The sequence below is a fragment of the Artemia sp. Qi Xiang Cuo genome, chromosome 9 (assembly GCF_049724085.1).
Source record: "Artemia sp. Qi Xiang Cuo chromosome 9, ASM4972408v1, whole genome shotgun sequence".
NCBI lineage: Eukaryota > Metazoa > Arthropoda > Branchiopoda > Anostraca > Artemiidae > Artemia > Artemia sp. Qi Xiang Cuo.
The window spans coordinates 27,105,180-27,130,392 of record NC_142802.1 but is presented as its reverse complement, the minus strand read 5'-3'; the positions used below and the strand labels follow the sequence as shown (position 1 = coordinate 27,130,392).

General features: G+C 35.5%; 1 protein-coding gene across 1 annotated transcript in view; it reads right to left on the bottom strand.

The window, feature by feature from the left end:
- Positions 1-759: 759 nt before the first annotated feature.
- The window catches only part of LOC148948509 (glutamate--cysteine ligase catalytic subunit-like), an 88,612-nt gene continuing 64,158 nt past the window's right edge, over positions 760-25,213 (bottom strand). Inside the window, exons 5-7 of the mRNA XM_089094952.1 lie at positions 20,710-20,844; positions 3,700-3,881; positions 760-910 (exon numbers count right to left, since the gene is read on the bottom strand). Of these exons, the coding sequence (XP_088951078.1) occupies positions 808-910; positions 3,700-3,881; positions 20,710-20,844 (420 nt within the window). The 3' untranslated portion in view covers positions 760-807. The remainder of the gene's footprint in view (positions 911-3,699; positions 3,882-20,709; positions 20,845-25,213) is intronic.

The window sequence follows — 25,213 nt, the reverse complement described above, 5'->3', positions numbered from 1 at the left end:
TCAAACATGTTAGGACATTTTTGTCGGTGGTATGTAAGAAAAAAACAAGGAATCCGTCAAAGCACATGTCCAGAGCTATTTTTGATTATTACAATGATAACCTGCTCTGATGACAAAAGAGTCGGAGAGACGTAGGGTTTTTAATTCATGAAATGAAGGCTTTTTGGTGTTAATTCCCTTTGTTGAGTGTCTATGTGTTATAGATTTAAGATATTTTCCAAAACCATGCTGCCTTTTCTCTGAAAATACAGTTTATCGCTCATACTCGCACGTCTTTAAACGTATTGGGATAAAATTCCACGTAGGTCCATCCCTTAAATATTTTAACTGCCCTAAACAATTGCCATTCTTACTTCTAATTACTTTCAGAAGAACATACTAACATACGATTTGATACTGTATCTGTTACAGTACTATCCCATAAGAAACCAAGAAAGGAAAGGATATAATAAATGAAAAAAAAATCAAATAGGTGAAAAAACGAGGAACTTTATCAGCCAGTGGTAAAACATGAAGACGAAAACAAGCAAATATTTCAACAAGGACCTCCGCCAAGTCGTCCTCAGTGCTCAAAAAAAAAAAAAAAAAAAAAAAAAAATCGAACCTTTTGTACTTGACGAAAAGAAAGCAGATAATCTAATCTTACGGTATGTATAGCCAGTGTGGTCTCAGATCATGTTTACTATCCCATAGTTAGAAGTTTTTGAAATATTTAATGAAAACAATTAAGCCAGTAGAATTGATCTTAGTATTCGCAATCCACATATCAGACATCATTTCAATTTGGAAAATTATTCCAATCTGATTTTAATGTCCGTACAACGAAGGTTCTTTCCGTGTTCCTTGCTCTAGCTGATTCATTGCGGTTATCAGGTCATATGTGATCTCTTCAGTAACTTGTGAATCGAATCTGTAAAGCATAAGCAACTTTTTTGAATACAAATAATTACGCTACTTTTCAGTCAGGCACATACGTGAAATCTTCATCCATAAATTAAAACACAAGTAAATCAAGTGAAAGTTATAGATTATTGTGAAATATTCGTAAGAATCATGATATTGGGGTGGGGGAGAGTGGAGATCCAAGACACCCTCTTTTAAGCACATCCGTTACTTCAGCATCTCTTAGGATTTTTTCAAACCGTGAACAATTTATCTTGCTTCACATCATCATCATTAAAAATTATCATGACTCCCTTAATGAAAAAGTTTTGATACTATTGCGTAAAAATGAAAGTAAACCATGACCTATGAATTCATTCTGATTGAATTACTCTGATTGAAGTTTGAGAGTAACAAGTGAACAGTAATTACTATACAAATATAAATTGGGTAAGAACATTGCTGTATAGCAAAGTATAATAACCTACGGAACAAGTACTGACAAAACCTATCCTCTCCACACAAAAAAAGTGACCCTTTGTATACCTATGCGAACCTGGCAACCAAAGTATAATCACCACGGAACAAGTACGTCACTCGTCGCCTGAATCACGCTCTAGCATAATTATTGGCCAGAGCAAAGTACTTTGGCTCAGAGCAATTAAGTAGTACAGCATTTTGCGTCTAGAGGCGCTGAGGTACACGGGGTCACTTTTGGAGAGTTTTGTCAGTACTTGCTCCGTAGGTGATTATACTTTGTTGTATAGTTCTGTTTATTATTTGTTTGTTAAATACCATCAATGGAGAATCAATTTTAATAATCAATTCTAATAACAAATTCTATTTTAAGATCCCCAAGCCTTTAGTGGGTAATATGGAACCAATCTCTTTGCAAACGAGGTTAAACCTGATGACAATATTTCTAGTTTTGTCAGTAGGCTACAGTTCTGTATTTGTATTTCAACGTCAGTTGACTTTAAGCAAAGTCAAGATAATTTTAGTAAATCCAGAAAAGAAAAAAAAGCGGTGAGTTCTGCCGAGAATACCGTTCAACCCTGCAAGTAACAATTATTATTTTAAGTTTTTTAAATTTGACAAAAAATAACAGCTACCACGTAGTTACTTTACTAGACTATGGGTATTAAAAGTGGTTGTATCCAGTCTTGGCCCCTTTCTCCCTAAAAGAGCTATTGGTTCTCATTTCAAGCTAAAATATTTGCTGTAAGAAATTCCATTTTGATGAATCAAAGACTGGGTGTTGCAAATCAGCAACAGATGTTGCAGTTACTATTATACTTCTTGGACTTAATAAAGGCAACATAAAATTAAAGAGCTTATTTTCTGTTGCTCTACTTGATTACTTTCGTTTGTATATTTTTTTATGCCTCCATATTATATATTTGAATTGGCCCGAGAATATGGCTGCTGTTCTTGAACTCAATTTTAATATATTGCTAATAAAAATTTCTGATTTAAAAATTAAAACCTGTTTTATCAGCTTTTAAGCTAGTCTTCAACCTGTTACCAGAGGTCCAGAGTCATTATTAGTACAGACAATGGTAGGTAATTCATCTAGTGTGTCAGCATTATTGTTATAACTAACTCACTAGCAACTCACTCCAGCAAAAGGCCTACTGGGACCAACACAGCTGCTTACGATCCTCCTCCATCCCAATCTATTCAAAGCCTCCCTCTCTTTACACCTTCCCAAGAAGCTTCCATTTTCCTCAAATCTTTCCTTACGACATCCTCCTACCCCATTGGGGGATAGCCTGATTTTCGTTTGGCCCTAGACAGTTTGGCCCTTTCTCACATTATAGCCTTAGAACACGGAATCGAACCACATTTTTCGTACAGCTTACTGTTTGAGTTACGGTCAGTCAGTCGGGTACCCAAGACAAACCAAAGGAAATTTCTCTGGAAAATATCCAGCAAATCTGCCTCCGTTTTTTGGAGCGCCCATGCTTCAGAACCGTACGTGACCACTGTCATCCTTGTAGCTTCCAATATTCTAATCTTGGTTCGCAGACTTATCTTCCTATTCTTTCGAACTTTTTTCTGAAAAAAAACACCCTGGGCCTTGTCTGTTCTACTTTTAAGATCTTCACTGCAACCACCTCTTTTACTAATTTCACTGTATAGGTAAGTGAAGCTGTCCACTTGATCGATCGTCTCGTTACCCATCATCACCTCTTCACCTTCACTTATTCCTAGTCTTAACGACTTAGTATTCTTAACATTAAAATTCAAATCTATTCTTGCACAGTGAACTTACAAAACCTCAAAATTTATTCGTTTTGCTAACATTCTCATCTAAAATGCGTAAATCTTCAGTTTAATCTAAGCCTAGGAGAGTTTTCATCCCCATTTGGCTCTGTGTTCTTCCGTTGCCTTTGCTGTGCTCCTTAGGGCTATTCAATCAAAATGGTTCATATAAATGGGGATGGAACGAAACCCTATTTAAATAGAAGCTTGAGCCCGTATTAGTTTTATATAGTCATGGAGCTTTACAGTTACTATAAAACCCTCTTTTAGGTTCACTTGCTTTCTATTCTTTCATATTGTACTAAAATATCACGCCAAAAAAGAGTTTAAAACATCGAATGCGTGATGTGTAGCTTTATTGAGTAAAATAGCAAAATCAGCCTTTGAAATTAGCAAACTGTCGTGTTTTTTTTCGTAGAACTGAAGACAAGTTACTCAGAACAATGTTAATCGTAGGATTCAGCCCCCCCCCCCCCCCCACTGCTCGTACCGGTGTTATTAGATCCAGAAGGCACTTCCAAAAGGATACTTTTAAAGGCTATACTGACTTACTTATAAGAAGGATGACTTCGAACGAAGTTCCTGATCCATGCAGCAGCAGTTTGCAATTCTCCACTTGCTCGTCCAGAAATAAGCCTCAAGTAATCATGAAGTCTTTGATGGGTTTCAGCTTCAATTTCAGTGGCATTTAGGAAGCTTTCAACCAAAGGAATAATCCCAGGAAAATAACCATCCTATCGTCAAAAAAATATCATTGGATATTCAAATGTTAAAAGAGGGTCAATTCACACATAAATTTCATTTACGGTCTTCTTAGTAGCATTTTTGAATTTTAAAAATGAAACTAAGAAAGTTTCTTTAAGCTCAAGCTATACTGCGTATGTTTTTTTTCAATGTTTTGGGGAAAGCCTTCATTCGTTATTATTTAAACTAGATACTCGATCCCCGAAATATTTTACTTTGTAATTCCTTTGATTTCTAAAAAAAATTCTCTCTTTTTTTTTGTAGCATACATAGAAGTAGCCACCATTAAGAAACATCGCCTGAAGGTATAGAAAAAGTTACAACGCAAGTCATTATTCAGCTTACCTATAGAAATGACTAAAAAAAAATGACTAAATTCTATTAAAATGACTAAATTCTGAATTAGGAAACCAATATACGACGTTGTACACTCTCAAGACACCATCATAAGAAACAACATAAACACGCTTATATTTCTTTCAAACAAAAAGGCGAGCTAGTCAGTAGAAGCAAGGATATAAGTAATATAAAATAAATAATAACACCTTTGTGTGGGTATCGATCATAAAACTGACAAAAATGCCGGTAAGCTTTTGGCTTGTTTCGGTTGCATTCGGTAAGTCTCACAAGAGTTGGTAAAAATGCCTATAAGGCTTGATCATGTAACTGGCCACAAGATCCCTCCCCTCCCTCCCTCTGCATATATTCTTGTGGTCACCTTAAATCTATATACATGAAGGTACTAGCATATCCTCTATGCTATTTTATTCATGTTGCTGGTATATCAGAATAAGCAAGTCGTGTCCTATTCTCAGATATCTGTTAATTTTTGGTTTCTGAATTAACAAGTCACATTTCCAATTTTAGATCTAAAAGGGCACTGACCTTGTATCGAAGCACCATTTTTAGTTCGAATTTTAACTGTTTTGTTTATGACTATTAGCTTTTTTAAGCTCTCATTCCACTTCAAAGAGTTATTATCAGAAAAATTGTACGCATACATTTCAATTTCCGGGATCCTTACTGAATTTTATAATTCTATATGAATGACAAAGCCTCCATAAGATTATGGAATTTTTTTTTATTTACTATAATTTTTGGAAAAACGAATTTTATTGTGGAATTTTATGAAGAAGGCTTTACCCCCAGCTGTTCTTCGGTAGCTAATGGCCTTGGCACTTGCTATACCAACATCTGCGGCCTGTCATCAAATTCTTGATAGTGTCTTTATTATAGAAATTACTGTTCTATAATAAATTAAATTAAAAAAAACATTTTTTTTAACTGAAAGTAAGGAGCAACCTTAAAACTTAAAACGAACAGATATTACTAATTATAAGAAGGGGATTGCCCCTCCTTAACACCTCGCTCTTTACGTTAAAGTTTTTGGTACTTTAAACGACACACACACATATATATATATATATATATATATATATATATATATATATATATATATATATATATATATATATATATATATATATATATATATATATATATATATATATATATATATATATATATATATATATATATATATATATATATATATATATATATATATATATATATATATATATATATATATATATATATATATATATATATATATATATATATATGTATATATACATATATATATATATCTATATATATATATATATATATATATATATATATATATATATATATATATATATAGAAAGTTGCTCCTTACTTTCAGTTGAAAAAAAATAGTTTTTAAAAATTCAATTTCTGATTGTTTTTTAAATAATTCCAGGGAATATGGCCCCACTTCTATGGAGAAATCTCCCTCCTAATGGAATATCCTCTAGACAATTCAATTCCAGTAAAAAATTTACCCCTGACAATTACCCTTAACAACTCCACGCGTAAAATTGAGACGGAAAAGAGAAAGCAAGACATATAAAAAAAATTTTGTATAGGAATTCTGGCAAATTCCCCCATTGTATAATTTCCCCCGACAAGTTCACCCCCTGGAAACTTCCCTCCCCGTGTAAAAAAAAAATTCATATAATTCGCCCCCCCCCCACCCAAAAATGTATGCACGCTTGCCAATAACAAGTACTATGCGTAAATGTACCGGGAGTAAAACACGATGTATTTAAAATACCAAAATAAAGTTCCTTCTTTCTAAAGATAATTCCGACTCCTATAATTAAGCTAAATCTAGTTTCAAACATGAAAAGTCCTTAATCAGCAAAGAGAAAAAACCGCAGTTAGCCTCAGACAAAGAACGGCGCTATCCAAGCTTTGGATTTCGCTAAGACAGTGAGCAATAAAAAGGTGCTAAGCACAATATTTCTAAGGAAGTTTAAATGATAAGAACCGTGCGAACGTTTGAATCATCAGAAATATTTAAAACAATCTATTGGACGAAGGGTTCGCATCCTTGTGCCACTTGGGCCAATGGTGAACCAGTTCTGACAGCTCAGAAAAAAACTACATTTGATAGTGGGGAAAAAGTGCTTTTTGAATATATTCGTATTTGAGAATCAGGACCGCTTAGACAGAATTACTCGGCGTACGATCTGGGCAATTCTTTGATTGTTATATCTCTGTCACCATTGTTGTCGTTTGAAGTGACTCACTGCTGTGCACCTAAATATGTAAGTCCCAAAAAATCTATTGTTTTTCACCTGTGTTTATTTCATTTTATTTGTCTGCATCTAGTCTGATAACAGGTAATTAGTTCGCAAATCTCCAAGGACGTTCCCAGGGAATCTGATCCCCAGATCGCTCGAAGTAAACAGGTCACATTTATATGGCTAAACATGCTATTTTCTCTCAATAATTGAGGGTGGCGCGGTTATAAATTTACTTCACTCCTTATTGTTGTGGCGCAGGGATCGATGGCACAATCTTTGGCGCTATAAGCGGCGCTATCGGAGAACTTATAAGGTGTAAGTTCGCAGTTTTAAAGTACGATATTAGATTTGACGCGGTCAATATTTATGACCACAATGAAGCACAGTCCCTTTCTTTTATAGCTAATAATTTCTTTATAGCCACATTCTTTATAGTCATAAAAAAATCTTCATCGCTACAAATGGCACGGTCGGAAATTGGAGGAAAACTTGCGAACTAATTAGGCTATAAAACTTTGTAATTTAAATTTAATCATTAGGGAGATACAGACATATAAAAATAGCGATTAGGCCTATAACCGCTAAGCTACCACAGGAAACCCTTTAAAATATCTCATAGGAGATAATAGCCTCCCCCAAAATAGGTTAAGTAAAAAATAAATTTATTTCGAATTATTCAAACAAAAAAAAATGGCAGAGGATTTAGAAGAAAAATTAATGGCGCAAAAGTTAGTCGCGAAAAACATAGAAATTGCAAAATCTATCCCTCAGTACAATGGTCAATCAGATATTGACGAATTTAATATCCAATTGGCCCAGTTTGTACAACTAACAAAAACAGAGCTAGAAGCGTTAGTCGACATGCTCCTACTACGATTAAAAGGCCAGGCCTTAACCTTTCTAAAACAGATTGAACATACCAAGGCAATAACGCCAACTTTCCAATAAATACGGTGGACAAATTGTTAAAAGCATTTAAAGATAGATTTATAGAAACCAGTTCCATAAATAAATTAAAACACGGAACGGTGAGCTTTGACTATTCACAAAATATAAGAGAATATCTTGATAATATACGCATTTCGGTAGAGTAAAAATATGGAACTGGTTCTGGGCAACTGTATGAAAAAGTCATACTTAATACCTTCTTGCAAGGGCTACCCTCAAAACTATATACAGTGGTAATATCCAAAAATATTCAGACGTTGAATCTCGCAGTTCATGAGGTAGAGCGATTGATCGAAGTCGATACGACGGTCACAAATCACAGTAAGGCAAAAATAAATAGCCTAGGCGATTCAAATGCGAAAATAAACTTCAAGGGCGATCAGGCATCCCCCGATTTCTTTTCAAGGGATAACTCCCCAGTGCCACAAAGAAATAAAACGCAAGAACCCGCTAGGCAAAAAAAAGTACGTTTTCAGCCTGTCAAACAATCCAATTATAAAAATAACCATACAATAATAAGATGCTATAATTGCAATCGGTTTGGGCATATCGCGAGAGAGTGCCGTTATGTCCCCAATCGCATACCAAGAATTGCTGTCGGTAGTACGCAAAATTACGGCAACCATTTGTTCGGAAGAACAAATTTTAGCGCCGGTGGTGCACTAGGCTATAACCAGGGAAGATTGCGCCAATCAGTACCTTACAACGCGTACCAAAAAAATTTTTGTACCCCTCCTCCCAATAGACGTATTAATTACCGATTTGAAAACCCAAATACTCGCCAAACCCAATATAATGCGAGAATGCTATATAGAAATCACGAAAATTTGCCGATGGGAAATGAAAATTTTGCAAGCCAACGGCATTGGCAGTCAGCGCCAGCAAGCGGTACTGACACAGGACATCCACGTTACCATAATAATACATGACGAAGGCAGACAGACGTAAATCAATTAGATATGCCTACGGAAACTCATACGTCTGAATATTTATTACAGGCACCGACACATGAAATAAATCCTCAGGGAAACGTTTCAGACCCCTCATAAATATAAATTGGACCCAGAGGGTGCCCGAAATATTTAATAGGTCCAAAACAATGGTAGTGCCGTCTTGTAGTGATAATAATAACACGTTACCTATATTTAATGATTTTTGTGCAAAAAATGTTTACTTTTTAACTTTGATTGACTCTGGTGCAACGATTAGTATCATAAACAGATGCGTATTTAACATGTTGCCTCTGCATATTAGGCGACAGAGGAACCCTAATAATCCCAATTTAAGTAGTGTGAAAGGGCATAATTTGGATACAGGAGGTTCAACTTCCCTAAATGTAAGAAGAGACACTAGGACCTTACTGACAAATTTTATAATATGTGACAAATTCCTATATAAAGCACTCAAAAGTTCAAATGTTTTAAGTTTCAAGAGAGTACTATTAGATATAGCAAATAAGAAGCTTTTCTACCCGGCTAAGGGAGGTAAAGAAATTGCTACCTTAAGAAATTGAAACAAGGGATACGAAGACAACATAAAAGTAAACAAAATTTCTGACGGTATAATGTTGCAATCTTCTGAACCTCAGGTCTCGCAAGGAGGAAAAGGAATAATCAGAAACTTGTTCAATTATTCTGAGAGACATTACAGAGATCAAGTTAACATAAAAGACAAGGATATAGAATCAGAGAAAATAGAAATAGCAGATGTGCGACAGTTCAGGTCAAACGAAATCAAGATAATTGCTGACTTATAGGAAAACATAGTGAAACCCAACCTGACGCTACAAGATGCATAAATTGCGCAGCATAGCGCCAGTATGAATCTAATAAACAATGAAAATAAAGAGCAATATTACGGTTTCGCGATAAGGAAAACAAAAGTCCCTCCCAAAACGATGCAAAAATTCAAATATCACAGATGATTGAACCAGTGGTTAGCAAATCCGAAATATGGTTTGCGACCCCATCTGAAATTCCCGAAAATCTGTTATGCGAGGAACAGATTATATCTTATGACAAAGGAGAAGGTTTTATTTGGGTAACTAATAACCACGAAAATGATACAATTACGATAAAAAAGGGGACGTATTTAGTTCAAATCCAGGTTTTAACGGAGAATGATTTAAATACATGGGAAAATTCTAAAAGAAACCTAGTTAATGGCATTAAAACCTCAAATAACAGGTACCCGCTAACTAAATTGCAATTTTTAAAAAAAATTTAATATGGATCATATTACGAACAAGGAACTTAAGAACAATTTATGCTAATTATTATGGAATTTTAAAGATGTATTCTCTGCATCTGAAGATAACATCGGGCTGATACCGTTTTATGAACCTCAATTTTAACGACTGGTAATACTGTAGCGAAACAGCCATATCGTGTGCCATATAAGCACAAAGAATGGTCAAAAAATAAAATCCATGAATTAGAAAAAAAAGAAATTATACGCCCAATTATAAGTCCGTATAGTGCACCAGTGATCTTAGTACCAAAAAAGAATGGAGATCTTAGACTTTTAGTAGATTATAGAGCCCTCAACAAACAAGTAGTAAGCGATAAATTTCCTCTACCAAGAATAGATGAAATTCTTGGCTCAATTTCAAGCAAAAACAAAATTTTTACTTCTTTGGACCTTACCCAAGGCTACCACCAAGTAAAAATAGCCGAAAAAGATGTCCATAAAACTGCATTTTTAACATGTGAATGTGGTTCATATGAATATTTAAGGGTACCATTTGAACTTAAAACAAGTTCAAGCGCGCTATGTAGACCCCTATTACACCTGTTAAGAGGATTAAAGAATATAACTCATTTTGTCGATGAAGTTATATGCATGGGAAAAAATACTGAACAACACTTAACAACATTAGCTAAGGTGTTCGAGATGTTCAGACAGGTCAATTTAATATTTTAGCAGAAAAAAGTGAATTTATTTCAACATAAAATTAGATTTTTAGTGGTAGTTGTAACACAAGAAGAGATATCCCTAGATCCTGATAAAACAAAATAATTGGAAAACCTCAAACTCCCTAGAACTATGAAAGACTTAAGGGAAATTTAAGGTCTTACTGGTTACTTTAGAAAATTCGTGCGCAATTACGCCCAAATTGCAAAACCCCTCACGGAATTAACTAAAAGGAACTCCTAAAATGTTACCTGGTCTCAAGAAGCTCAAATTTCCCTAGACCGTCTCAAAAAGGCGCTCACTTCTGAACCAATATTATCACTTCCTGATTTCGAAAACGGAGAATTTGTGGTCAAAACCGATGCTAGTTCAAAAGGCATTGGGGCTTTTCTTTTGCAAATAATTCCCATAGGAAACCCTGATCCTTTACAAGGACCTTCTAATAAAAAAAAATAGAAAAAGTTATATGCTATTCGAGTAGAACCTTATCAAAGGGCGAAAGTAGTTATTATGCCACAAACTTAGAATTATTATCTATAATCCACCACTTGGACAAATTTAGACACTATTTAATTGGTAGAAAATTTATACTACGATCAGACCATAAAAGTTTGCAGTACATGCGCACATTTAAAAACACCATAGGAATTCTAGCTAGATTGATTATGAAAATCAAAGACCTAGATTACGAATTTAAACATTTAAAAGGTAAACAAAACGCAGCTTGCGACTTTATGAATAGATGCCCGGAAAATATTCCGTTGGAAGCAGAGGAAAATTAAGTTAACGCTATAAATGTAAAGAGCAAACACAAATGTAAGAAAAACATAGTCAAAGACGCAGTAAAGGAAAATTAGGTTAACTATTGTCCCTTGTCGTTACAAAATATAAAAAGAAAGCAAAAAAGGACGATATGTGTTCGGCGCTTATTAATTATTTTGTGAATGACGATGCATTACCGGATAAATTCAAAACTCTTAGAAAAGAGATAGATAATTTTTACTATGATCTTGATGAAGAAATACTGTGTAGAATAGTGACTGCTGAGACAAAAAGAAATCAAACTTCAATAATACCTGTACTACCATAAAACTTAATAGTGCGTGCATTTGAATATTTTGATTCAGATACAGGTGGAAATTTAGGAATAATAAAACCGTTCAATAAATTAAAACAATATTTTTACGTGCCATCGGCAATGACAAAACTTAAAGAATTTGTAAGTACATGCGAAGCTTGTAACTTAAGAATAATCCCCCCAGCTTATCCTAATCCTCCAATGGGAAGGGTCCCGGGAGAAAAATACACCCTTCAATATTATCTCATTTGACTTATACGGAACGACCGGAGGCTTGCCTGTTTCTAGCAGAGGCCATACTTGTATTCTTTCAGTTATAGACCATTTTTCAGGATTTACTTTTGCAAAGGCATTAAAAAATCAAGGTGCTTACGCCACTAGTAAGGAGTTAGCGAAATTATTTTTACAATCTTGCGTTCCAAATAAAATTTTGAGTGACAACGGAAGCAATTTTGTTTCAAAAGTAACAAAAGATTTGATGAGTTTTCTTAATATAGAGAAAATGGTGACAGCTCCATACCACCCAAAAGCTAATGGTAAAATAGAAAATAGGCATAAAATATTTTCGAACGTACTAAGTATTTATACAAAAGACAATAGGAGCGACTGGGATCAATTGTTACCTTATTTAACTAACGTAATCAACACTGCTTATTCAGAAACAACCAAAGACAATCCATTTTATTCACTTTTTGGTCGTGATTTTAGACTCCCGTATAATGAGATTATTGAATCTCGGCAGTATTATAATAGCTTGGAAGATTACAAACAAGAATTCATAAATAGGATGAGGAAAACTTATGAAATAGTTAGGCAAGAGTTGGAAATATGTAAAATAAACCAAGAGCTAAGAAACCAACCCAAAGTCAAGGGGAGTATAGATTTCAAAGTAGCAGACTGCGTCTACCTAAAGAACGAGGCAAAAACGGAAGGAAAAAACTCTCCAACAAATATTCTGGACCGTACAGAATAGTCAAAAAGTACGATAACGACTATACATTTAAAATGGAGAACCCCGATAGCGGAAGAAATTACATGGCAAATGTTAGCAGAATAAAGAGCCGAATGTCGAGAGAGATGGGTAGCACGTCCATCCTCTACTGATTCGTCAGATTCAGAAAATGAACCACCTAAATCAAGATTAGCCGAGCTAAAACCTCTGAATTTTAAATAAGATTATTTTGAAGATGATAGTGAAGAGGAAAAACTTTGAAGAATTTTTAGCAATGAAAAATCTAGTTATTCCTAAGAAAAAATCCCTAATACCAGGATTTTTTCCTGAAATAAAAACACCAAAAGATCCAAAAAGTTATTCATCAGCGAGCCCAGGAGAATTAGATTATACGATATCTCCAAAAACAAAATTTTTCCCCGATAAAATTTCGACCCCTTGTCCCCCCAAAAGATTTCCAGTCGATATGGTTTCCCCCTGCAACACCAATAGAAAGGCCCCTGTCTTTACAGAAAGAATTAAACAGAGCCGTACAAACCCCCAGTATTACTGTAAAGAAAACTCCCCCCAAAGATTCAACTAAAACAAACCTGCGAGAAGCTATGGATTTAATAAATTTTCCCATAAAAACGAGTCAAAGTACATTGCACGAGAATAAAACTCCCAAGGATGACCAGCAAGGACAATATCATGATATAACTGTGTCAAAGGTCAAGCCTAAACAGTGGACTTCATGGAGGGAAAGCTTAGTGCAAAAAATGCCCCATCCCCCTGAGGACATGGCCTTCAAACAGTGGAGGAGCCCCGCAAAAACTTTTGATTCCTCCCAAAGCTCTTAAGAATCTTTCAAATCTCCCGAGTTGAAAACTCAAGGCGAGGACTTAGAGAATAAACCTTCTACTTCAAAAGGAGTAAAAATTTACGAAGGAAGGGCAGGCGATACCTCAAAAAGTGCCACTTCTAAAAGTTCTAATCCGGATTCGTCGGAAACTAGTTCCGAAGAGTATGACGGCGAATCAGACCATATAGTAGTTAAAGAAATAGGAAAATCAAGACCGACTTCAGCAGCCGCACACGCAAAACAAACGAAATTAAAAGGGCAAGAATTTTTGAAAAAAAAATCAAAAAAGTTTGACATTATTTCGCTATAAAAACCTAAAAACAAAAAACCGCAAGAAACAGAGGAGAAAATCACGACACAGTCAGGCAGAACGGTTAAAAAACCTGACAGATGGAAATATCCCTAATTAATGTAAAGACAAATTTTAAATCCCTTATTAAAAATCAACTTATGATCCACCATAATAAATCTAACCGTGTGCAAGTAAAGTTAACCAAGTAAATATTAATGAAAAAAAAAATATATAATACGAGTGATGTCAAAACATTGGTGATCAGAGAGAAAGGTGGGAACAGAAAATAACCAAAGGTAGGAAGCTCGTGGTCGACTGAAAACGACAAGTGGTGTTGGACCACGTTTTGTGAGAAGCCTGGGGAGGAACTCAAAGCCCATGCAGCTTTTAATGTGTTGTGGGCGTAATCGCCCTCGGATTTTCTATGAAAAATCGACCCATTTCCTAACCAAGAAGGATATTATCCAAAACAAGAAATTACCAGCACAGAAGCGTATGACTATATGAAATATTTTGTCTTACTGCAGATTATAATTATTTTAGGCCTACACATAAAATAGGATACCAGTATAATTACGTGCTGCACGCTTGCTTATTCATATGTTTCTTACTCGAGAAATATAATGTAAAATTAAATTGTGTAACGATTACTAGCCACGCTTTAAAGTTATATCTCAACCAGTCATACAGGTATATCACAAACATAATAAAGCTCGGAAATCCTAACTCTACTTTCCTATCCTATCTAGTCATAAAATATTTATTCTGTTTTACATCTACAAATCAGTGTTCTTTGGACAATACCACAAAATGATTACATAATAAGAAATAACCTAAATAAAAAGTAAAGTGCCTTTCAAAAAAATATAATAATAAGAAAGCAGTAAACAAAAAAATTTTGCAAAAAATGGGTACAATTAATGATAAATTAATTCTAGAAACAAACAATAAGATGAGGCCTAAGAATATCATCCTAATCCTCGTTGTTCACGCAGTGGCCCAAGATATTGTAAAACATGGAGCAATATACAAGCAGGAAAATTCATTGCTAGCTAGCCATGACGCATGGAAGATCTTTATGAAATTGGACCCCAAACCCTTCAAGACCTTGTTTCAACAAGTAACAAGACTAGAAAGAAACACGAATGAACTCAAAGAATCGACCAATTTCTGGTGGAACCAACTATTGGCCGTATGTTTCGTATTCAAGACTTCCCTGACCATAAGAACCCTATTGACTTGTAATTACGGAAAAATCCTGAGACTAAGAAGGTGAAAACCAAGAGAAGAACGCGGGGAAACAGCTGAAATGCAGAGGTTAAAGCCGGAACCCCATGAGAACGTCTAAGCCAAGAAATAGGGAAGACATTAGAAAACGAGTGGGTATAGAGGTCTCCACTCGTCCTTGCTATGTCTTGTTCCCTTATTGTAGTATCGTTTACGTAAAACCGTGTGGTTATTACGCTGCAACATGCGTTTCTTAAACAGCACGGACGTGCGTGAACAATGCAGGCATGAAATATGTTGTAAAATTAGACCTCAAAATTAGTCATGTAGTATAAACTCTGTTTAAATGATTATTTTAAATATAATGTAAAATGAACTAAGTGTTGAAAGAAGTTAAAATAAAGTGTATGTAGTAGTGTATATTAGAAAGCATAATAAGAGACCACACTCAAAGTTAAAGAATTAATCTTTTATTTCGTCGTTAGGCTATAAAAACTTAGAAGAAACTTCTATGTATTAAATTTCCCAATGGGAACTTTACATATATATTTCAACCAACATGATAAAGATTTCGTTTTCTGTACTAATATTAGTGTATTTACTTAACTCTGTCTCATAGCGTAAAATTCATGTACCCGATCAATACGTGACTTATTTGTACTATGAGTATTTACTTTAAAGAACGTGTGATTCTGCCTCGTTATTTTTATTACAGGAAGTGGATTGACACATTGGATATCGAGCATTACAATGAGTTGCCCAGTGTAGATACAACCTAGTAGCATCTATTTTCATCATACCTCAACCAACGAAGAGTACTCACCATAAACTCCAGGTAATTTTCATCCCAGCTTCGTCTACGAAAACAACAGTTACCTTTGATCATTGTTTCTTTGACCACAAACCATATTACGTATCAGGTAACATTACATTCGAATTTCAGTATCCAGTGCTTTATCGAACTATATAATCACATAAATTCTGAGAACCCCATCGATCAGTACAAGATATAAATACATAAATATCGCCTTTGATAATCATTATGGACCCAAGAACCATTTGACTGTATAGTGATGATATTTGATGACCCCAAAAAATATTTATGTGTCACAGACTTACGCATCGAATTCTTTTCGACCATCACTCGGAATCCATCCTATCCCCTCTGTGTGGAAAGTTCATATCTCTGTTATCCCATAAATGTTACGAGATAATTTCTGAACAATGAACCTGGAAACCAAAATTAACCCCAGTGACCAACCCCTCAGTGACAATATACCCCTCCCACAAGATAAAGACAATATGTTGAAGGAGTCACTATAGTTTGATGTCGACCTGTTCCAAACCCAAACTTCAATTCCCCCATGATTAACCTAGGAATTACCGCAAAGGATAATAGATGCAAGCCATGAGCTAACAATTTTATAAGAGACACAAATGAACAATTTTGTGCGAGAATACATTCTCTATGTGCCTCAAAATATCCCAAAAAATGATATGCTGAGAAGAAAATAAACGCACTCCCAGTGTTTGACCCCTTAATGATAAGGCACCCTATGAACTATCAAAAAGCAGGTGAGAATGAACCCTGATAAGCATATTCCAACACCTTTAGTTGGAAGCATCATTTCCCAGTTGACAATTAGAGAAAGCTTGTCGTGCGAACACAATTGTACTTGAACTATTCCATGAAGAAATCATAACGTAAGTGCTGTAAGATATTTTGCCAAGACGATAATAGTGAAGGACAATAATATAAAACAGAAGGATTGAGTACACTAAAGACTCGAATGGTGATAAAATAGATGTGAATTTATATAGGTTACTTCTTAACAACTTTGATAACTCAAAAATCCCAATATCCTATCATTAACGTTGCGTAGCAAACATACCCAGTGAAAGTGTTTTAATGTTACCAGTGAACATGGTAAACCCAATAGTGTGTGTGGTAAATCGTTCTTATATGTAATGTTAGATGTCCAGATAGAGTTATGTGTAGCGTTGTAATGTTAGATGTCGAGCTATTCATTTAATGTAGCATAGATAGAAATATTGTGCCATATTAACAGCAAAATAAAAAAAAACCTTGTAAAAAGTGAATTAAAAAAAATGTGAAGGTAGAATAGCCCCAACCTTGTTGGAAATGTAAAAGTAATCAGTGTTAGATGTAGAAGAAAAAAATCTTTAGTATAGTAGCTTGCCTAGGACCATGAATAATCTTAGTCAGGTAGATGAATTTTAGATAGGGATGTAGAATAAAATAAGAAAAGTAATAGAGAAAATTTTTAGCACTCCTGATTAAGCCATAACATAAATATAAAATAATTATGTAGAAGAAATAGTTAATAAATTGCGAACATTTTAAAAGCCCAAAGGCAAGCAAGTACTAATGACGGGACGTCATTAATTGATAGGAAGGGTAATATGTACCGGGAGTAAAACACGATGTATTTAAAATACCAAAATAAAGTTCCTTCTTTCTAAATATAATTCCGACTCATATAATTAAGATAAATCTATTTTAAAAAATTAGAAGTCATTAATCAGAAAATAGAAAAAAACCGCAGTTAGCCTCAGACAAAGAACGGTGCTGTCCAAGCTTGGAACTTCGTTAAGACAGTGAGCAATGAGAAAGGTTCTACGCACAATATTTCTAAGGAAGTTTAAATGATAAGAACCGTGCGAACGTTTGAATCATCAGAAATTTTTAAAATAATCTATCGGACGAAGGGTTCACATCCTTGGGCCAGTTAAGCCAATGGTGAGCCAGTTCTCACAGCGCAAAAAAACTACAATTGATAGTGGGGAAAAAGTGCTTTTTGGAAAGATTCGAATTGGAGAATCAGGACCGCTTAGACAGGATTACACGGCGTACGATCTTAGCAATTCTTTGATTTCTGTATTTCTGTCCCCTTTGTTGTCGTTTGAAGTGACTCACTGCTGTGCACCTAAATATGTAAATCCCAATAAATCTATTGTTTTTTACCTGTGTTTATTTCATTTTATGTGTCTGCATCTAGTCTGATAACACCTAATTAGTTCCCAAATCTCCAAGGATGTTCCCAGGGAATCTGATCCTCAGGTCGCTTTAAGTAAAGAGGTCACATTTATATTGTTAAACTTTTTGTTTTCCCTCAATAATTGAGCATGGCACGGTTACAAATCTAGTTCACTCCCCATCACTTTGGTGTAGGGCTCGATCACACAATCTTTGGCGCTATAAGCGGCGCTATCGGAGAACTTATAAGGTGTAAGTTCGCAGTTTTAAAGTACGATATTAGATTTGATGCTGTCAATATTTATGACCACAATTAAGCACAGTCCCTTTCTTTCATATAATATCTTTACAGTCACAGTTATATAGACACGCGAATAGAACCTTCATCGCTACATAAATAATGGGCAAATTCTTTAACTTAAAGACTTTTCCCCTGGGGCTGTTGGGGGGTTATGTTATGCCCAAAGGCGTAGTTATTGGGCCTTATAACTATGGTGAACAAGATTGCTATCTCAAAATTTTGATCGGACGATTTTGGGAAAAAAAGGGCAGAGGAGCGGGTATACTCACACTCCAATCTATTTAGTCACTTAAAAAGGGCACTAGAACTTTTAATTTCCGAGTCCTCTCCGAATATTATAGGATGACTGAGTCAATATGATAACACCTGGGAAAAAAACGCATCCGTGATCTTTCTTCCGGCAAAATTAGAAAATTCCACATTTTTGCAGATAGGGGGTTGAAACCTCTGAAATAAGGTTCTCTGATACGTTGAATCTGATGGTGTGATTTTCGTTAAGATTCTTTAATTTTTACGGGTTGTTTTCCCCCTTTTTGGAAAATCAGGCAAATTTTTTCAGGCTCGTAGCCTTTGTTCCGTAACATTAAACTTAATGAAGTTTGTATATTTGGAATCGGCATAATAAGCCAATTCTTTTGATATATCCATCGGTATCAAAATTCCGTTTTTTAGTTACTATTGAGCCGCGTTGCTTCTTACTTATAGTTCGTTACCGTGAACTGTTTGAAAGGTAATTATTAGAATCCAAGTCAAAAAGGACTTCAGTTAGCGAATCTTTAGTTGTAGGTAAATCAGAGAAGATATTAATCATCCCGCTAATTCTAAATTTAGTATCAAGATAAAAACAAAGAACATCTAGACTTAATATATCCTAACGTAATGATATAGATACCATTATTTACGTGGAAGTGTTAATAATAAAGGTCAGAAGGTTAGGTTGAAAAGGATACAAAAAACTATAAAATGATAAAAATTGGTACTTTTGCCCAAGGAAGAGTCTTAATAACAAGGCTAGTGTCTCTGGCAAGTTTCCGTCAAGACAAAAGGATTTCAGGTAATTAACATTTTGTCGCATGGTTGCTAATTTCACTAATGGCTGCAAAATTGGAATCAGTTCTAATTTACTAATGAAGGATTCAGAGTCGTATGAAAATAAAGTTTAGGATTTAAAACTGTTCGAAATTTAAAATTTGGACCGGAACTGGTAAGAAAACTCCCCCTACTCCTTCTTCAGTCTTCATATCTATTGCTTCAATCCTGTTATATCCCCTCAGCATTTATTCTCTAGAATTGACTCTTGTTCAAATGTGCATGCAACGTTAGATTTTCGGGCTCCACGTGAAAACATATTTAAAGAGTATATTGTAAAAAAAGAAACACAAAAAAGGGTTTTTTTCGTTACCAAAATTTAACTTTCGATCTTATTCTGAAATGATTTAATTTTCCAATTCGGATCACAGAGTTGTAATATGTACTTTTTTTTATGTTACATCGTTAGACTACGTTTAGTATTTGAAAGAAAACGCCCATAATTTCCGTGAAATGATAAAAAATAGGTGGATTTTTCTTTTACACACAATCAATAGAAGTTTAATCAAACGTAAACATTATATTCCATATAGTTCCCCTTCTTTTTATATTATATATCAAAATATTTTCGATACATCTTACTTCTTTTCGAATGCAACCGTCAAATCAGGTTTATGCTAAAATTGGTCATTAAGCGCCGGGTCAGCAGCTAGATAGTTCCAGTTGATTCCGGCACCCATAGAATTCGTAGGTTACTAAAATCAGGGGTACCACTCACTAATTCCGGGAAGTCAAGAAAATTTGGGAGCATTTCATAGAAGGTATGATTATATGCACATTTGCACAGGGTATTTAGCATAGAGGCGATTTTCAGTTACAAATATTTCTGACAATGTCTTCTGAGGGGGAAGGATGGCATTTATTGGAAAGCTCAGTATCTGTTTTTTCCTTGGGCTAAACCAAGCTTATTTCTTTATAGCCTCCAAGGAATTTGTATTCTGATCACTTTCCATTTTTGGTTCCTGGTGACGACGAGGGGTTGGAAGTAGCCCCTCCTTGACCTTTATTTTTCCAAGCATACCGATTTAGCAGACAATGATCCCATTGATACCCCCGCTATACATGTGCCCTCTCAAAATACCAGGGCTTCTATAATTCCCTATAATATTCTGCAATCATTCCATTTTATTCCCGATTTGATTTATGACCCTCAAATAAAAGAATAAATTCATCCGTGCTGACCTAGCTGCAAGCCATCAAGTAAAGGGTTAAATACACCTATGGATATTTAATTTGTAATCATATTGGAAATTTTTATCCATGAAGGTACTATCATAGTGTCTACAATATCTTGTTCGTGAGATGAGGGAGCTGTTGATAGGCAAAGTGTGCCTCCGAATACGGCCAATTCAGTACCAAATACAGCCAATACAACATGCAATGCCTATGAATACCACGCTGGCACCAGAATAAGCAAACTACATTCCCAGTTTTAGATTTCTAAGGATATAGACCCGGTACCGAAGGACCAATTTCAGTTTGACCAGTAAATTCATTACAGATTAGAGTTTAGAGGAAGTCTATTGACACGGACAATCTTATTAGTTCGACTTATTTGTGGTTTTACCTTCCCGTTAATGATTTCGTTGATGGTCATTTCTGTTACCTCGCTGCTATCGCCATCAAACGGATTGCTTTTGAAGTAAAACTTGCAGTTTTTGATAGCATCCTTTTCTTGTGAACGCTTCATATTTTCGTCAACCTGTCAAAATTTGGATTATATTTCACAGATAATATGCTTACTGAAGACTTAGCCTATAAACAGTGATAGAACTGTGGGAGAAAAGCCCCTCCTCTAGAGGAAAATTCTGACGAACCATGGGGTTGAACTAGCTGTTAGTTTAAGAAGACATCTTCCACACCATGGATTCCTGGATTTTTAATTCTTGTGGGAGGGGGGAGATAATATTATCGCTGATTATAATCAACAATTTAGACAAAGATTAAGTACAAATTCCTTCCATCAAATGAAAGAAAATATAAAATAAAAATATTAGTAATTCCTAGTTTGAAAAGAAGATGAGGGAATATAAAACATATGCGAGTGTTTTAAAGGCCTTGGAATAAAAAAAACAACACAAATACAGATCAGAGCTAAGAAACTTCAAGGTAAAAATTGCTGTTTTCTAAGGATCTGAAATTCTCAAGTTGGATTCCGTTCGCACCCAGACACTAAGTTGTCAGGGAGCCACACGAGAAAAATGTTGATATTTAAGGTTTTGGGTGATCAGCAAGCAGCAGAAAGTTTCAGAAAGCAGTTTGATGTAATCGACCATGCTGAATACAAAAATCGACGTTATATAGTCGACAAGTGGGTGCAACATCCCCATTTCTTCAAATTCCCTAAAAATCGATTTCCACCGACAAAAATTCCCTTAAAATGAATATAAAATTCAAAACCACTTCAAAGCTATAAAATTCAAAGCCATAGCTCAAATCAAAGGAAATTGAATAATGCTCAATATTCTTTTTTCTAAATTGTTTTATCTTTGGCCGTTCAGTTTTAATCCCTAAAAATCGACGAAAAAGATAACATAATTTATAGCGTTTTTCGAATAATCTTGATCCATCTTGGAAATTTGCCTTTTCTACAAAATGAGTGATCTGGAAATTCTCTAGCCCTTTTCGTCTTTGAACTATTAGCGAAGAAGCGGAGTGACCCAATTTTTAGCTCGGATAAGCATAGGCATCTATCCATCACGAATGCGCCTCTCCCGGTAGATCTTGGTGACCTAGCTGAATAGAAAAACTCCATTGAACCAATAGAATCTATCAAGGAGCATGCTGGTTCTACTTGAGTGGAGCCTTATGCAAGAAATATACTTACTGACGGTAAGTTTTACAATTGCAAATCATGAAACATTCATCACTCACAGTGCAAAAGATGGTTGATGTGTCCTTCTCTCTGTATTCTTACAATCATTTGCATGTATAGTTCTTCTCTTTTTGGGGTTTTTCTCCATCTGAGGAATTTGCTTTCTCATGAGCTTCTCTCATATGCACCTTCTATTTTTGAGAGAAGTGCAATTTCTGGGACGGTTGTACTTCGGTCAGGAACCAAGTCAGCTCTTCTGGAGTATTTGAAAGCAAATAGTAGTTTGAATGAGTGGCCCGTTAACGTCGAGATTAGCATTGAGTCAACTCACTCAAGGGTGGTAGACTTGATGCCGTACCTGAGAAGCCACCGGCCAACTGAATCGGAAACCATTGAGAGCTACGGAAAACGAACATTTTCTACTCTTGTGTCTTTTAACGGTGACATTAAAGAACTGCATTTCCTTGCAGATAGATATGACGGAATATTTGGATATTGTGACAAAGAAGGCAATATGATCTACTTGAAGGACTGTGGTGGTTGCCACGAGCAGCGAGGATCTCCATACAAATTTGCAGTATCTCTAGGTAAACACTGAAAGCTCGATGATTGGAACTCGATACTATCAAATTACAAGGCAAAGGCAAAACTGCTGGAAATTCTCTAAGCATTTTCATGTTTGAACTATTGGTAAAGATGCGGAGTAACCCAATTTTTAGCTAGGATAAGCATAGGCATCTATCGAACACGAATGCGCCTGTCTCAGCGGTAGATCTCCGTGACTTAGCTCAATAGAAAGATTCTATCGAAGCGATGGAATCTGGCTAGATCTCCATACAAATTTGCAGTATCTCTAGGTAAACACTCAAAGCTAGATGATTGGAACTCGATGCTATCAAATTGCAAGGCAAAGGCAAAACTGATTGAACTTTTATTTAACGAATTCGAAAACTTAGTGCATGTACTTCAAGCAGGTTTAACTGTCTACATTTCTGCAGGCTTTCAAGACTGGATGAGAGTAGTGATGCTCAGCAGTAGTGGAAGTATTGATACAGACTTTGAACAGCGTTTGAGTTGTATCCATGAAGAGGCGGATACTAGAGTTGTGTTGCACACGTTGGACTGTTTGAAGAGGGGTATCGATATTGTGAATTTCGATGCAAATGACACAGATATTGTTTTCCTTTTGCTTTATCATTATAAGCTATTCCTTGGATACAGCTCAAATTGTGAAAAATGGAAAGTTTTTACACGATTCTATGAATGTTCAGTGCCTATACACCAGCTTTACAGGAATCCGCCAAACCAGCTAGTTTTATCAATCTGCCTTCCTCATACGCTTTTGGTCTGTGACACAGGTGGTTTGATGTTCTCTAAAGGTAAAAGAGTGGTGGCTACGGCTGTCAAGAAATAGGGACTGCAGGAACAGATTGCTTTACTTGTGAAAGAGATAGAGGTCAAAGATCGATCCTTCTCTGCAAAAGTTTTCTTTGTATTTGCAAAAAAAGTCATCATCGCCGCATATGGTAAAGATCCACACCTCTTTACCTCTCTTGATGACTTGCGAGTACATTTATACCCTCGAGAGCGGGAGCTTAAATTTTTGCCACCATCTGACGCTGCCTTTGAGTGCCATGCTAAGCGTGTTTACCTCCAGTTGGACATTTTTTTACAAGCGAACCGACCAAAGCCGCAGTTTCTAGATCCCCTTCAGTTTGGCTGGACATTTCAGAATGGTGAGGTTAGGCCAGTTGTGTCCACCCTTAAGGCATTCCCAGATGGTGTAGCCCCTGAGTACTGCTCGTGCAAGGGCTGTACAAAAAATTGTCCATGTGCGGGAAATAGACCTTGTGATTTACTTTCTGGCTGTGGTGGGAAATGTTTGAATGCTTCTTCTATGCTCTATAATTAATTCTTCTAGTTCTATAGTTTTTAAAGTTTCTTCTATCTGTAGTTCAGACTCAGATGGAAAAATTTGATATGCTGACCTAGTATCTTTAAAAATTTACTTGTTAATAAGTACATTACACGAAATAGTTAGCTGTTGCTATTAGAAGAGGGTTCGAGTCTTTTTTGTTCATATTATTAGTAATTTCACTTAGGCATTAGCTTCAAGGTCATGTACGTAAATATTTCATTTGCGGGAAATAGACCATGCGACTTACTTTTTGGGGGTGGGGGGGGGGGGATGTATGAATGTTTCTTCTAGCTATAATTCGGACTCAGATGGAAAATTTTCATATGCTGAGCTATTATCTTATAAAGTTTTTTGCTAATAAGTGCATTACACGAAATAGTTAGCAGTTGCTATCAGACGAGCATATCAGTCTTTTTTGCTCATATTACTAGTAATTTCACTTAGGGATGAAAAGATTTATCTTCAAGATCAAAGATTAGCTAGTATCTTGCCTTAGACCTTGCGACTTACGTTGTGGCTGTGAGGGGGGGGGGCGATGTATGAATGTTTCTTCGGGCTATAATTCAGAGATGGATAAGTTTGGTATGCTGAGCTATTGTCTTCTAAATTTTGTTTGTTAATAAGTGCATTACACTAAATAGTCAGCATTTGTTATCAGAGGAGCATGCCATTCTTTTTTGTTCATGTTATAAGTAATTTCACTTAGGAATAAAAAGATATTTATCTTCAAGATCATTTGCGTAATTTCCTGAGTTCATGTATGTACTAATGAGTATACTGTGCAGTTTCAAAGTATAACTATCCGTTAGTTGCCAAATGCTTGAATATTAGAGTTTTTTTTTTTTTTTTTTTTTTTTTTGTTTTTTTTGGAAGGATGAGAATAATTAAATTGCAAGTTTCAAGGTCATCAGCGATGAAACCAACTGTATAGCAATGACATTCATAATCAATGTCATCAATTACCCTAGGCTGTGTGATCATTGTCGATACGTTTTGCAAAACATATTTTTTTAACAGCAAAAAAAACATGATTTTTTCGAATTTCGAAGACTAGCACCCCCCGGCCGAGTACATAGTGCCAATATTCGTAATCAACGCTATCGATTACCCCGTATTCCGTTGTCAAACCCTCTGCTGCTCACTGATCACCCCCCTGTCACATTTTTGGTGAGTGGCTTCCTGACTAAAGTCTGACCTTAGTTGTTTTAGGTTTATTGAATTTAGACAACCATTGTTTTTTAGCCCCCCCCCCCTCCAAAACAAAAAAACAACAACATCACAACCCAAGATATATGTCATTAAAGACTGCATGTACTCCTCTTTTTCTATTTCTCACGA